The following is a 15,096-nucleotide window of genomic DNA, read 5'->3' as shown; positions in this document are numbered from 1 at the left end:
TCCATTCCTTACATTTCTTCTTGTCCTGAGATGGTGATGACAGCGCAATATAAATGACTTAAAAATCTGTTTCCCTCTCAGCGTTTCTATTTCTCTCTCTGCTTCCACATACTCTGGAAATGCTCTCATAAAACAATAAACAATTTGCCATTTATCTGCTTCTCTCGTTTTCTTTCCCTCCCTCGTTCTCTCTCTCTAACGCTCTTCACTCTTCTCCTTGCCACTCTACAGCTCCTTCTCCCACTCAGACTCTATTCTTATTTATTTCATCTCACTGACCACTAACATCTGTGTTTTTCCACTCTATCCCACCCACTCTCTCTCTCTCTCGCTCTCTCTCCCCCCTCTTCATTAAGCAGGCTCTGTGTCTGTGTGTGTGTGAGATTCATTAGTGTTTGTCCTCTTCATTTGAACAAGGGGCTGAGGATAATTAGGGTGTATCTGTTTGTCCAGCAGTCTTCCACACAGTAACATCTCAAGGCCAATTACCACGTGCACGCATCACCCCCCCCAAACATCACAGCCAAGCATCCGTCCCTCTGTCTGCCTTTATTCTTTGTCGCCACGCTCTAGGTCTGTTTTGTTGGACTCTTTTATTCTTGTCTTTATTCACATGCAAAGCACAACACAGACCTGGACCTTGTTGCACCAGTTATGCATAAATTTGCGATGAGGTTTCTGCGCAAAGTCTTTACTAATAGGGCTCTTCCACTGCATGGAAACCACTCGGCTCTACTCAACTTTTTTTGCTTTTCTATTAGGCATTGGGTACTTTATTAGTACCTGCTCACTCCTGGTTCCACGTGAGCTGGGAAGGGACCAAAATGTGGTTTTTAAAACCTTGCAGAATGCTGATTGGCCAGAGAGACTTGTCAGTCAGGACGCAGTGCGGACATCCAGCACAAACTAATAATTTGTAAAATCTCCTAGCAACAGTAGTGAGATTACGCCACGCTCTTCTGAAGAGGTTCAAATATTCCTTGGATTGATGGCTGAGAAAGCACTCCAGCAAGAACTGGAAAGTGCCTCAAAGAACTAACACTACACGGATCGGATAGATTTGCGTAGTGTATGTACTGTGCAGTGGGAAAGCCCCATAAGTTCTCAAGTATAGCATTAACTTTGAATTAACATTAACTATAGAATTAACTTTGTATTCTAATTCAGTTGTACAAGTCCATGAGTGAATCAACAAAAACACTGCCACAAAACAAAACATTGTTTTCCTTTGTGACTGTAACAATTAAAGTAATGAAACTGTGTAAACACTGGACACTGTTCCAGTTATTGAGTACACAACTGGAACATTTGATTTTGATTTTAAAGAAATCTACAATGGGGCGCCATGTTGGTACTGCTAGTGGCCTTGCTGCCACACAGCTCCAGGATCTCTGGATCCCGGGTTCAATCCACACCTCATGTGACTGTGTGTTTCCCCACCTTTTACCTGTGTGGGGTTCAACCAGATGCTCAGGTGTCCGCCCACAGTTGAAAAAAAAAAAAAACATGTTGTAGGCGAATTAGCAATGCAAAAGTGTCCATAGCTATGAATGGATAAGCGTGTGTTGGACAGGCTCCTGGTCCAGGGTGTGCTCATCCATGGTGCCTAATGATTCCAAGTTGACTCTAGAAACATTTGGTTACATAAAATGAATGAATGAATGAATGAATGAATGAATGATATCTAAACGTTATTAACTCTCACACATATTTACATATAAGCTTCTACAGTCAACCCTTTATCTGTAACTTCACTAATTATTAACTTATGTTTAGCAAGAAGAAACTGTCCACAAGGGGAGCTATTATCACTCATTCATCTACTGAAACCACTTCATCCTGACCAGGGACATGGTGTGTCTAAAGCGTACCCAGAACACACCCTAGAGAAGGTGCCAGTCCATTGCAGGGCATCACATATTTGTGAATGATTTCATACAGCAGGTCCACCAGAGAAAACCAACGCAGACACAGGGAGAACACTATTAGCACTCAAGTAGCCTCATAAAATTAAAGAGAACAGGATCACACAAATACACACATTGCAGTATCAAACTGTGAGTGTATGAGTTCAAACACATAAACACACCCTTCGTAAGCACAAAAACATACAGTTTATTAGAGCTGTGCCTTATCATAACGTGTGCAATAATATCGCAAAAAAAATGTTTATAATCAATATCGTGATTTTTGTGATATTCTGACTTGTTTACATAATAAATCACTGCAGTTACAGTAATATGACTTCAGTCACGTGGAGGTGGTTTGGATATAAAATAAATATTCTAAATATGTTTATACAATGTCAGAATCTTGGTATGTTGGTATGGTGTGTTCTCTCTGTGCCTCCGTGGGTTTCCTCCGGGTGACTGTCTGTGAGGAGTGTGGTGTGTTCTCCCTGTGTCTGCATGGGTTTCCTCCAGGTGACTGACTGTGAGGAGTGTGGTGTGTTCTCCCTGTGTCTGCGTGGGTTTCCTCCAGGTGACTGACTGTGAGGAGTGTGGTGTGTTCTCCCTGTGTTCGCGTGGGTTTCCTCTGGGTGGACTGTCTGTGAGGAGTTTGGTGTGTTCTCCCTGTGTCTGCGTGGGTTTCCTCCAGGTGACTGACTGTGAGGAGTGTGGTGTGTTCTCCCTGTGTCTGCGTGGGTTTCCTCCGGGTGACTGACTGTGAGGAGTGTGGTGTGTTCTCCCTGTGTTCGCGTGGGTTTCCTCCGGGTGACTGTCTGTGAGGAGTGTGGTGTGTTCTCTCTGTGTTTGTGTGGGTTTCCTCCGGGTGACTGTCTGTGAGGAGTGTGGTGTGTTCTCCCTGTGTTCGCGTGGGTTTCCTCCGGGTGACTGACTGTGAGGAGTGTGGTGTGTTCTCCCTGTGTTCGCGTGGGTTTCCTCCGGGTGACTGTCTGTGAGGAGTGTGGTGTGTTCTCTCTGTGTTTGTGTGGGTTTCCTCCGGGTGACTGTCTGTGAGGAGTGTGGTGTGTTCTCTCTGTGTTTGTGTGGGTTTCCTCCAGGTGCTCCGGTTTCCTCCCACGGTCCAAAAACCCATGTTGGTAGGTGGATTGGCGACTCAAAAGTGTCCATAGGTGTGAGTGTGTGTTGCCCTGTGCAGCACTGGCGCCCCCTCCAGCGTGTGTTACCGCCTTGCGCCCAGTGATTCCGGGTAGGCTCCGGCCCCACCGGGACCCTGAATTGGATAAGTGGTTACAGACAATGAATGAATAACATTTATTTTGTTTCAATAGTGTGTTTGTGAATTGAATAAAACTATTTAAAAAAATGTTCATATTGCCAAAATACCTTAAAATATCATGATATTATTGTATTGCCATATCACCCACCCCTAATGTCTATACAATGCTGCTGCAGCTGCTGCTTTTCCTGTATGACGACTATCTCTTCACAGTCTTGCAGACACCCATGCAGAGTAACTACAATTAACAGAAGGGAATGTTCACAATCTAAAAACATGATGTTACCTCACATCAATGTCACTGTGTCCTGTAAACAGTTAAAGAGTGAGCGTTGAGTGCTAAGGAAGACAGCTTACATCAGGCCCAGAGTGTGTAATTTAATGTTGTGTGACGTCTGTGAGAGCTCTGAGTTGGGCACTTTGAGCGTACGTTCATCTCCAATTACTTGAAAATTGAGTTTGATTGGCATGCTAATCCAATCCTGAGCCAAGCTTGGTATGGTGGCATTATGTTGCCAGTTGCATCAGCGTGGGCCTTCTGCACTGAATGAGGTGCTATGAGGAAAAAAAAAGTCTCCACAGACTTACACAGATTGCACAAACACACACAAATGATAAGTCTCATGTTAGCTGATACCTGACAAGATCTGGAAACTGCAGTACGTTTCTTAGGAAACAATGTGTTCTAGGACAAACATTAAGTTCAAATAAATAAATAAATAAAGGTACGGTCCAGGCATGGGAAGGCAAGCTAAATATCCCTACAGAACATCAATGCATTGTGCTGTCTTTGTGACAACAATGTGAGACAAAGTGCTCCATATTAACTGCCTTCTTGCTATATACCATCATCAATCACTGAAGAGAGCGCTTCTTTTTTTCATTGTTATTATTATTATTTTGCTGTTGTAGCATTTGTTGAAGTCATCTTAGAAAGCCACACAGATATTTAATTTCATTCTCCACTGGTTCAAAGAAAGAGGGCTCTCTTCATCATACCTTTACGCTGTGTTCCCTATTACTGCCGAGCCAGCTAAGACAAAAGCCCTCTATGAGTGGGGGGTGGGGGGGTGGGGGGAGAGCGAGAGATAGAGAGAGTGGTGCAGAGAGAGAGAGAGAGAGAGAGGTGGAAAAAAAAACACTAGTATTCAAATTATTGGGCAGCTTTAAATGAAGAGCTGTTTATCTTTTCCTGCCAGGCGGCGGAATTCACTTCAAATAAGCGGAGCAGTGCTGACTTTGAGCCTTGGTCAAGCAGGACGCCATCGCTATTTAGACCCTCAGCACAAACCAAGACAGGGCAAATGCAGCGAGAGCAGAAAAAAAAACTCTGAACTCTGCGTCCACGACCAAGCAGGCTGCTGTTTGGCCACATCGCTAAAAGGCCTTTTAGAGCAGTTCCAACTTTTTCATGCCACAAAGTAAGAAGACTGTGCCAAATAGGAATTTGGATTTTTGCAGAGAGCTGAACTAGAGCTTACTGATGTACTGCAAGAGCACACTACACTACGTGCACACTACGTGTAACACACACCATCCAAAACAGCGCTATGATATATGTTCTGACTCTTTTTCTGGTTTGTTTTGTTGTTTTTGCCTGAATGAATGAAACTTTGTTTTTACAATATCTTTAAAAACGCTGCCTCCAGTATTTTTCAATTAAAAAGCGTGAAAAGAATATACAGTGGAACCTCTACTTACGAACTTGATCCGTTCCATGACCCGGTTCGTTAAGTAGAAAAGTTTGTTTCTCGAGTCAATTTTCCCCATTTAAAATAATGGAAAAGCAATTAATGGGTTCCAGCCCCCACCCCAAAAGTCACCCTTTTTGCACTGATATATGTTTACAACGCTCTCAAATTAGTAAAAAAAATACATGTAGCGTTACTAAAAATAAAAGAGAAATACAGTGGTAACAGTGATAAAAAAGAAATAAAGTTGTAAGTGGTTACACATCGCTACCTTGAAGACGTGACGACTGGCTGGAGGAGTAACACAGGCACTGGCTGTATGACGGGAGGTGGGGGGTGGGTGGAATAACGGAGAGTAGGTGGTGAATGTGGGGAGACGAAGCGTAGATACGGCTTAACTTAGCACGAACTTCGATGTCTGCTATTTACACTAATGCTAAATTGCTAAAGCTACAATGTGCTAATCTTAAAAGCTCACTCAAGTCTGGGCGCTGGGAGACTCGCCTATTGGGGTCAGTGGCCATTTCCAGCTGCCGGCTCGGTGGAGGCTCGGGTTCGTTTCTAGAGTCATGGTTCGTTTGTGGAGGCAATAAATATTCAAATGCCCGGTTCGTATCTTGGAAAGTTCGTTAGTAGAGGTTCCACTGTATACACAAATATATCACAAAAATAAATGAGGAGTACATTGAAGGTACACCACTGGTTTGTCTCAGTGTATGTTTTTGCATTAATCAAGCTTCTAATGTCTTTGCTGTTCTTTCTATTAGTGTTAAGACATTTCTTGGTTCTTAAAGAGGACATATTATGCAAAACTCACTATTTTGCGTGCTTTTATATTTCCAAATCCATCCTTTTTCTGTGAGTCAGTTGAAAGAGTTTGGTGTCAGGAATCATTTGCTTCTAGGAGCTGTTTGGATGGAAAACCTGTTGTACAGCCTAGACGTCTATCGACTGAGCAGTGACTGTAATGTAGAGAAACCGTCTCGTTATTTAAGTTATATATAAGCTACTACACCATTGTCAAGACGTTTCCTATCCACTTATCCTTGTAACATCTCACTCTCACTCTTTTCCCGAGTGGCTGTGACAAACATACTCATAGCCTCCAACATCTCTGTCACGGCTGAAGAATAAATATTTGCTAGTAGGTAAATGCACAGAAGTGAGCTTGGTTGTTTTTCAGCTGCTTGGACGCTGGGAGTGAGTGAGTTACACCTGCTGTTGTTTTCTACAGGCCAAAGGGGAAGCATAAGCCGGGGCAGAAAAACAGACCTGGGCATCGGAACATCCTGTTTTCAGCTTTCTGTTTACCGCACAAACACTCAGTCACACACACGTCTAACTCATAAACACACCCACACAGACGGCGTCGTCCAATCTCTAGCTCAGTCACGCTCCAGCAACTTAAACACCACAACTCTTTCCACAATTACTTTCTTCTTTTTTTTCAAAGAATTCATTAATTGCTGCTAATCTGTGTGTTTTTATCAGTGTTTGAACATATTTGCTGGGTCAAGTCTAACGGAGGTAATTACAACCATTTTACACCTATGACCTCTACTCTAATGCCTGCAGTTGTCAGTCAGATAAAGCTAGAGCTTTCACAATCTACCCCTGCCTCAGTCGAGCATTCTGTCAATCACCTCTCCAAGACTGGCTCCAGTGCTACATATTTACAAACCGTCAGGAAGTGATCCCAGACAATCCCTGAAAGGAATTCTACTGTATATTATTAAGAAAAGTTAAAGAAAAACGTACACTTACACGTCAAATGCCGTGGGATAGCAGTATGTACACTGATTATAAATGGCCATTCTCTGTATAAGTTGTGAGGTCTTATCCTATGAGTGCGTGTACTCATGGGGTCCAAAAAAGACATGACAATGGGTGCCGTGTGTGTGAAGAATACATCACACACAAACCCTACCATCAGGCCAAAAACTACTGCTATCATGACTCATTGGAACATGCCACATGTTGTCAATCGTGTAGGGTCCAATTAGCAACCTCACAAGGCAGGTGTCATGGTGTAAACAGAGGCACTCCAGGGTCTTCTGCTCCCATATCCCATGGAACGTAAAGAACGCTATGCTGACTTGTGGAATCATGCTGGTCAGTGTTCAGCCTCACTGTGGTGTCCCATGACTTTAGGCTTGCGGCACGGTGGCGCAGCAGGTAGCGTCGCAGTCACACAGCTCCAGGGCCCTAGAGGTTGTGGGTTCGATTCCCGTTCCGGGTGACTGTCTGTGAGGAGTGTGGTGTGTTCTCCCTGTGTCTGCATGGGTTTCCTCCGGGTGACTGTCTGTGAGGAGTGTGGTGTGTTCTCCCTGTGTCTGCGTGGGTTTCCTCCGGGTGACTGTCTGTGAGGAGTGTGGTGTGTTCTCCCTGTGTCTGCATGGGTTTCCTCCGGGTGACTGTCTGTGAGGAGTGTGGTGTGTTCTCCCTGTGTCTGCGTGGGTTTCCTCCCACAGTCCAAAAACACACGTTGGTAGGTTGATTGGTGACTCAAAAAGTGACCGTGTGTGTTGCCCTGTGAAAGACTGGTGCCCCCTTGCGCCCAATGATTCCAGGTAGGCTCTGGACCCACCGTGACCCTGAACTGGATAAGCGCTTACAGATAATGGATGGATGGACTTTAGGCTTCTCAGTTTCTATTAATCAAAATGGTCTTTTTTATATATAATTTTGAAGATATTTGGAACCAAGAAACAAATTCAGCGGCAAGATATCACACACACAAGCTACAGCACTTAAGGTGTTGGGGGCGGGAGGGCATTCAGGCAAAGCCTCTTCATTTCGGCTTTTTCTCAACAGATTTAACACATCTCTGCAAAACGCTCACAAAGCACTTAACAAATAGAGTCATTGCACCTTGTCATGAAACTGTGTGAAACCATGAGACGTGAACTGTGTTCAAACATAATTTAAGTTTGAAATTTAAGAAGTACAGTGATCATTCAATTTCAGTATAATAGCACACTGCAGCTTCTAGGATGAACTCAAAGTAAAACAGTGTATGGCTCCAAATTATGATGTTGTATGACATTTGGTTATGTAATCTGATGAATCTGTGTGTTGTTACACAACAGCAAATACATCCTTTCATCTCAGGAATGTAAAGGATTCATTCATTATCTGTAAGCGCTTATCCAGGTCAGGGTCACGGTGGACCGACCTGGAGCCTACCTGGAAACATTGGGCGCAAGGTGGAAATACACCCTGGAGGGGGCGCCAGTCCTTCACAGGGCAATACAGACACACACACATTCACTCACACACTCACACCTACGGACACTTTTGAGTTGCCAATCCACCTACCAACGTGTGTTTTTGGACTGTGGGTGGAAACCGGAGCACCCGGAGGAAACCCACGCAGACACAGGGAGAACACACCACACTCCTCACAGACAGTCACCCGGAGGAAACCCACGCAGACACAGGGAGAACACACCACACTCCTCACAGACAGTCACCCGGAGGAAACCCACGCAGACACAGGGAGAACACACCACACTCCTCACAGACAGTCACCCGGAGGAAACCCACGCAGACACAGGGAGAACACACCACACTCCTCACAGACAGTCACCCGGAGCGGGAATCGAACCCACAACCTCCAGGTCCCTGGAGCTGTGACTGCGACACTAACCTGCTGCTCCACCAAGCCGCCTGAGAGGATTCAATGAAGGGGGAAAAAAAAGTTTTTCCACATAACTTTCTCAAAGAGACCAAAAACTGTGTACGAGATCTGCGTGTTAGTGCTGTCCAATTAAAACATATTTCTCCCAAAACTGTAACTTCACAGGAGAAGGCAAAAAAAACCTTCTTAGCTTTCAATGGAAGTCAAGGTAAACAGAATTTATTTCCAGTAATTCTGGAGCATTTGTATTGGTTCATTCATCATGAAATGTTCACACAATGTGAAGGACAGCTGCAGGGTTCCAAGGATGTAGTAAACAAAAAAATCCACAAAAATGGAGATACATATTTTCAACTGGACAGCGACGATGTAACACATGCTAAAGGAGTGTAATGCATGTAGAAATGCAACCCTTACTCCATTGTTTGTTATGCTATAGTGTTTTATACATCTTTATACAATAGCAGGGGCCTTTGCATCTACACGGTGAAACCGTAGGGTGGTCTAATGCTTATTGATGATTATTGATTGAAGTCTCTTTCACCAGCAATCCAGTAAAGAACCTCATTATAATATGGACAGTCTCCCAAAGAAATGTTTCGTGGTCTCTGATCTAAGTTGCTGGAGCATCTAATCCTAGCAATGAGAGAGAGAGAGGTCCCTACAGCAAATATGAGTAAGCCATGCTGCCCCCTACAGTTCACAGATAGAACTGACACGAATCACTATTAAAAAGCCACAGTATCTCGAGCTGATTCATTGTTCCGGAGGCTCTCATACAGACCACACAAATCAAGAGGACGCGTTGTGTTCTCCAGAAAAGTTTTTCAGCACTGTACATTCATTCTTATATGCAATACCTCGAAGCAGTGTTTGTCAGTCAGGCTATTTTTGATCTCTACGCAAATAAACGTGTCATGCATCGGCTATGATTTGTCAGACTTACTAATAGAGCATGTAGAATAAACACTCCGCAACTGGAGCACACAGTCTCTCCTGAGGCACAGAACACCATGTTTAATCTGCGTCCCATCAGAACAAGTGACAAGGCTCTTAACACCCTGAAATGGGCGCCCAGTCATACCCCGTGGCTGAGAAAAACATTTACAATGCATGTCCTTATTGATCAACATGTACATAATGCCCTCTATTACCCATTTTAAAAAAATCCAATGTTCAAACAGCAAAACGTGACCTCTTTAAAGACCTGTGTAAAGCCCTTATGTGGCAACGCCGGCTAAACAGAAGCTACTGTGAAAGCAAACCTCATTAATCAGCTCTTCCCCAGGCTCATGACCTGTGTGCAGATGCAGGACGTCCCGTGTCATAACCTAGAGATCTTTCAGGCACCGAGAAACAGTCAAACAAACAGGGCTTGTTCCTCTCATCCGTGCCCAGCACAGGCTTCTTATTCAAACTGGAAAGGCATATGACCGAACTGTTAAAGATCTTGACCGCATGTGGAGGACGTCCATTCAGTTTTCGCTCTTCCGTGTTTGGGAACAATTTCAGTTCATAACCATAATGAGCCCAGAGCAGTGATAAAGTGTGAAAGTCAAGTGGCCCTTGTTAATCACAACCCCCTCGCGAAAGAACAGCCATGAAAGCGCAGATGAGGCTTTTTAAAAACTGAAGTACACGTTTCTGAAAAGCTCAGACCTAAAAACCAACGCTCACTGGGCCAGCAGCCTCCTTTCCACCATTAATCAATCAATAGAAAAACCAATGGCTCAATACACACAGAAGGGCACTAATGTTTTTAATTAGCCAGACGTAAGTCAATACAGATGTGCTGTGTTATGAAGTGAAGAACCTAGAAAAAAGTAGCAACCTAGAAATAAACAGGTGCTTTCACAGCAATATATATATATATATAAATAAATCAAATCACACCACTGTGCACATGACCATTTCAGGTGTTAATACAAGCTTTTGGGCATTTATCCACCACTCGAAACTTAGCTGTGCCGTTAAATTAAGACTAATTGTGGACTAGTGAAGCTAAAACACCATGTGAGAGTAAACATACATGCATCTAGTCCTCGGCAGAGGCAGCGGCAGCAATATAAAATGTGGTCGCATTTATAAATAGGTCCGAAGCACTGCTGGGACCATGTAATTTACTGAATCACCATGTCCACAGCCACTTGGTAGCAGTTTTTATGGTTCTGCCAGAGATTCAGTTACAGAGCTTGAAAGTTTGTGAAGCAGGTACCCGCTTCAAATGTTAAATTCAAGCTCCAGAGACTAAACAATCAAGAACACACCCGTGAGAACAGCACTGGGAAACTCTTTGTGCTCGATGAACATTACCTCATCACATTAAATGTAAATATAACAGATCTACTGTGTATTTAATCAGTGGGGTTTGTGTTGTGTTTTGAACAGGGTGTATGACGTGCTTTTACACGTCACAGTAAAACTGATCAAACACTGGTAAACACTAAGGTTGAGTTTAAACGTTATAAATATTTTTAAAAAAAACAGAATACTATGAAGTGAATTTACAAAAAAAAGAATGAGTTAATTCAGTAACGACTCTACAATTAACGTTTGAGTCGAGAATGAAAGAGAACTTCCACCGACTTCTCGAAATTTCTGCATTTTTCTTAGACGAGAAACTGCAGAAAAAGCTATGTCTAACGTTTTAATTTACGACCCAAAAGCAACAGTGAAGCTATGTGTAATGGTACAACCGTTATCTAAACTTTTTTACGGATACAATGTTGCGTGTAGGTGAATGACGTAGAAAATGTAGAAACCTCATCTCGGAACTACTGTAAAACAGGGTCTTCAGGCAGTGTACGCATTCCTGGGACAACTTTCAGCCAGGTAAGTTAAGCACTAAACAGTGCGGACGTCTGGTTCCTATTACCGCCACTGAGGACCGTTCTGACTCCTAACATTACCTTGGTTTAACCCGCTCCCAACAACTTCACGTCTCAAAACGGTCAGCGTCAGCACGTCAACACGTTTCTGAGGAAAGTGTCCGTTCATTCGGTCTTAACTCACAACGTTCATAACGTTTAAAGGCAGTAGGATGAATAAAACCGTCTTACCTTTATATACCTGTCCTCGCACGGACACCACGAGGCTCACGGCAGTGACGAGGCAAGTCAAAACTTTGTCCATGGTTTTACCGGCAGTTGTGCGACCGTTAGAATTTGAACCCCGCGGAGCCAGTTCGAATTCGAACGGCTAACGGTCACTTTTGGAGATGTTCCCCACCCCCGCGCGCCCTCCCTCGCTCGCTGTCCGCCCGTTATTTCAGCGCCGCCTCGCGGGGCACGGACTTCCACATTCGCGGGAGAAGTCTGAAAAGCTGGAAGTCGTTGTGGTTGTCTCTCCGGTAGAGGGTGTGTTGGAGCTCGGGCCCGGTGTGTGTAAGTATGTGCGAATGCGTGTGAGAGAGAGGAAAAAAGAGAGAGCGAGCGAGAGAGAGAAAGAGAGAGAGAGACGTTTAGCGCTCGAGCTGCGCCGTGTCTCTGGCACTGTCAGAGTTGGGGAGCAGTCTGGAGCTGCCCGGGTCCGGGATTAAAACCGCACCTCTTTATTTCCTAACGGTGGGTTATATGGCCAAAATTTTGTGGACAACTGCTCAGTCAAAATTCCTTCCTGATTTGGTCAAAATTTATATCACGGTATTTTTCTTAATTTTGATCAGTACGATATTGAGTTCTAATATTGATATAAAAGCCACAGAAAACCTGCCTGGAACAAACAAGAATGATGAAATCAACATTAATATTAATGTTATTTTTAACTAACTGAGGGAAATTAACCAACCACAGCACCCTTCAATAAACATCACTCAATCAACATGACTGATGCTGTAAATAATATATATTCATTCATTCATTCATTATCTGTAAGCGCTTATCCAGTTCAGGGTCTCGGTGGGTCCAGAGCCTACCTGGAATCATTGGGCGCAAGGCGGGATTACACCCTGGAGGGGGCGCCAGTGCTTCACAGGGCAACACACACACATTCACTTGGAGTCGCCAGTCCACCTACCAACGTGTGTTTTTGGACTGTGGGTGGAAACCGGAGCACCCGGAGGAAACCCACGCAGACACAGGGAGAACACACCACACTCCTCACAGACAGTCACCTGGAGGAAACCCACGCGGACACAGGGAGAACACACCACACTCCTCACAGACAGTCACCCGGAGGAAACCCACGCGGACACAGGGAGAACACACCAACTCCTCACAGACAGTCACCCGGAGGAAACCCACGCGGACACAGGGAGAACACACCAACTCCTCACAGACAGTCACCCGGAGGAATCCCACGCAGACACAGGGAGAACACACCACACTCCTTACAGACAGTCACCCGGAGGAAACCCACGCAGACACAGGGAGAACACACCAACTCCTCACAGACAGTCACCTGGAGGAAACCCACGGAGACACAGGGAGAACACACCAACTCCTCACAGACAGTCACCCGGAGGAAACCCACGCAGACACAGGGAGAACACACCAACTCCTCACAGACAGTCACCCGGAGGAAACCCACGCAGACACAGGGAGAACACACCACACTCCTCACAGACAGTCACCCGGAGGAAACCCACGCAGACACAGGGAGAACACACCACACTCCTCACAGACAGTCACCCGGAGGAAACCCACGGAGACACAGGGAGAACACACCAACTCCTCACAGACAGTCACCCGGAGGAAACCCACGCAGACACAGGGAGAACACACCACACTCCTCACAGACAGTCACCCGGAGGAAACCCACGCAGACACAGGGAGAACACACCAACTCCTCACAGACAGTCACCCGGAGGAAAAATGTGTTTAAAATCATATCATTGTTACTGGAACATTTTACAGTATATTGATAGTTGGGTGTGTTCTCCCAGCTATCCAAAGGTTGCCTCCAGGTGCTCCTGTTTCCTCCCAGAACAGGATGAAGCAGTCATCCTAGCCGTGGTCCTAGGTGACCACTTAATTAACGTCGTCAGGTAACGATGCTGAATGATCAGATCTGGGTCACAGACACCACTCCTGCTGATCCCGATGGTACTTGTTGGTGCTAGTGGGCCTTCAACCTGACCCCTGGCACTGAATGAGAAGACATTAGATGTAGCTGCTCAAGAGCTACCCTTCTATTGTTTGATCTGTGCAATAGAGACTTTTAAACCAGTGGAAGACACTTTTGGACATATAGTGCAGTTTAATTGCAGCCATTTTAAACAGCACACTGCAACACACTCACACCTCAGCACTCATTTGCAATTGTGCGGCAAATCCATTTAGATGTACGCCCACATGCTCGCGCTGGAATTAATTTGCGGCTTATTTTCGGTGCGCTAAACTCTAAAAAGCCTCAGCCAACGGACTTTTGGATTGGACGGGTGTTTGCTGTTTCAAATCTTGGCACAAGGCGATCAGACCACTGAGCAGTGACCTTGGAATGAAGCATAAACACACTCACACTTGCACACATCCGCACACACTCGCCCTAGCCCACTAGTAGACTGCGTACAAACACCATACATTAATTTGATTGCATGGTTAAGATGTCTCCCACTAATTGGCGGTCTCTGGGCTCACAGGCGCTCCCCCCCTCTCCTTCTCTCTGACCTCCCTGAAGGGGTCTCAGCATCATTACTTGATTAGCTGATTGGCGGCCATGTTTAATATTTGTTATCATGCAGTGCTGATTACTGTAAATAACAGGCCTGACCTTGGCAGGAACGCGTCCCCGGAGCACGGCGTTAGCCAAGCAGACGAACTGTCCGCAAAGACGCAGGGAGAAGCATATGGCGGGGAACGGCATCTCCATAACAATGGAGCCGGAAGGGTATGAGTGATAGGCCGAGCGAGCCATTTGCATGATGTCCTCTCCAGTTCTTTCACTTCGAGGCTTTTAAGGGAGAAGGGGAAAGGGGCATTTTTTGTAGTTACAGGGAGCTGAATAGATCTAATGCATGCCCTCTGCGCCGACCAAGTAGATTTGCCTAGACTTTTCAAGTCAGAATTCGTATTCTGTCAGTGTGAGCAATGCTCTGGGAATGTTAATGTCAGTTTTTTAGATACTGAGGTTTAATTATTGTGAAGCAAAAAGACTTTTTTTAAGATGACCCTGCTTTCTCTGATGATGAATTATTGTAGTTACAGTATTACACTCATAGAGGGCACCACTGAGCCTTAAGTATTTCAGGTCCTCATGCTGTAAAAAGACCCCTGCTGCAGCCTGTGCACTAGAAGTGTAGGAGTCTATCACAACACATTATATGAACAGATGTCTTGCAAACAATAATATTCTGAGCTATTGTTAAAGCATTGTTCTGTACACATCCGGTGTAGCCAAGGGTCTGCACCCAAACTATGTATGTGTTGTCAGATTGATAAATACACACTAGGCCTTAGCAGTTTTGCAGTAGCTCTTTAGTAATGAAGGGTAAACGTCTTTTGTCAAGGAAAGGCTTTCTACTGCATTCTGAGGCATTGCTATGAGGACTTGACTGCGACAGGTGCGTTAGTGAAGTCAGGATGTTGGTTTAGAACCACCCTAACTCATCCCCAGCTCTTCCACTCATCCCAAAACTACTGGAGG

General features: G+C 44.9%; 1 protein-coding gene across 1 annotated transcript in view; it reads right to left on the bottom strand.

Moving 5' to 3' along the window:
- Window positions 1-11,731, bottom strand: part of LOC136675477 (receptor-type tyrosine-protein phosphatase mu-like) — a 244,894-nt gene extending 233,163 nt beyond the window's left edge. Inside the window, exon 1 of the mRNA XM_066652026.1 lies at window positions 11,574-11,731. Coding sequence (XP_066508123.1) covers window positions 11,574-11,646 — 73 coding nt within the window. The 5' untranslated portion in view covers window positions 11,647-11,731. The remainder of the gene's footprint in view (window positions 1-11,573) is intronic.
- Between the last annotated feature and the right edge of the window lie 3,365 nt (window positions 11,732-15,096).

This window comes from Hoplias malabaricus, chromosome X1 (genome assembly GCF_029633855.1).
Source record: "Hoplias malabaricus isolate fHopMal1 chromosome X1, fHopMal1.hap1, whole genome shotgun sequence".
Lineage (NCBI taxonomy): Eukaryota > Metazoa > Chordata > Actinopteri > Characiformes > Erythrinidae > Hoplias > Hoplias malabaricus.
Note: the sequence above shows the minus strand (reverse complement) of the source record. Positions and strands in the feature narration are given on the sequence as shown.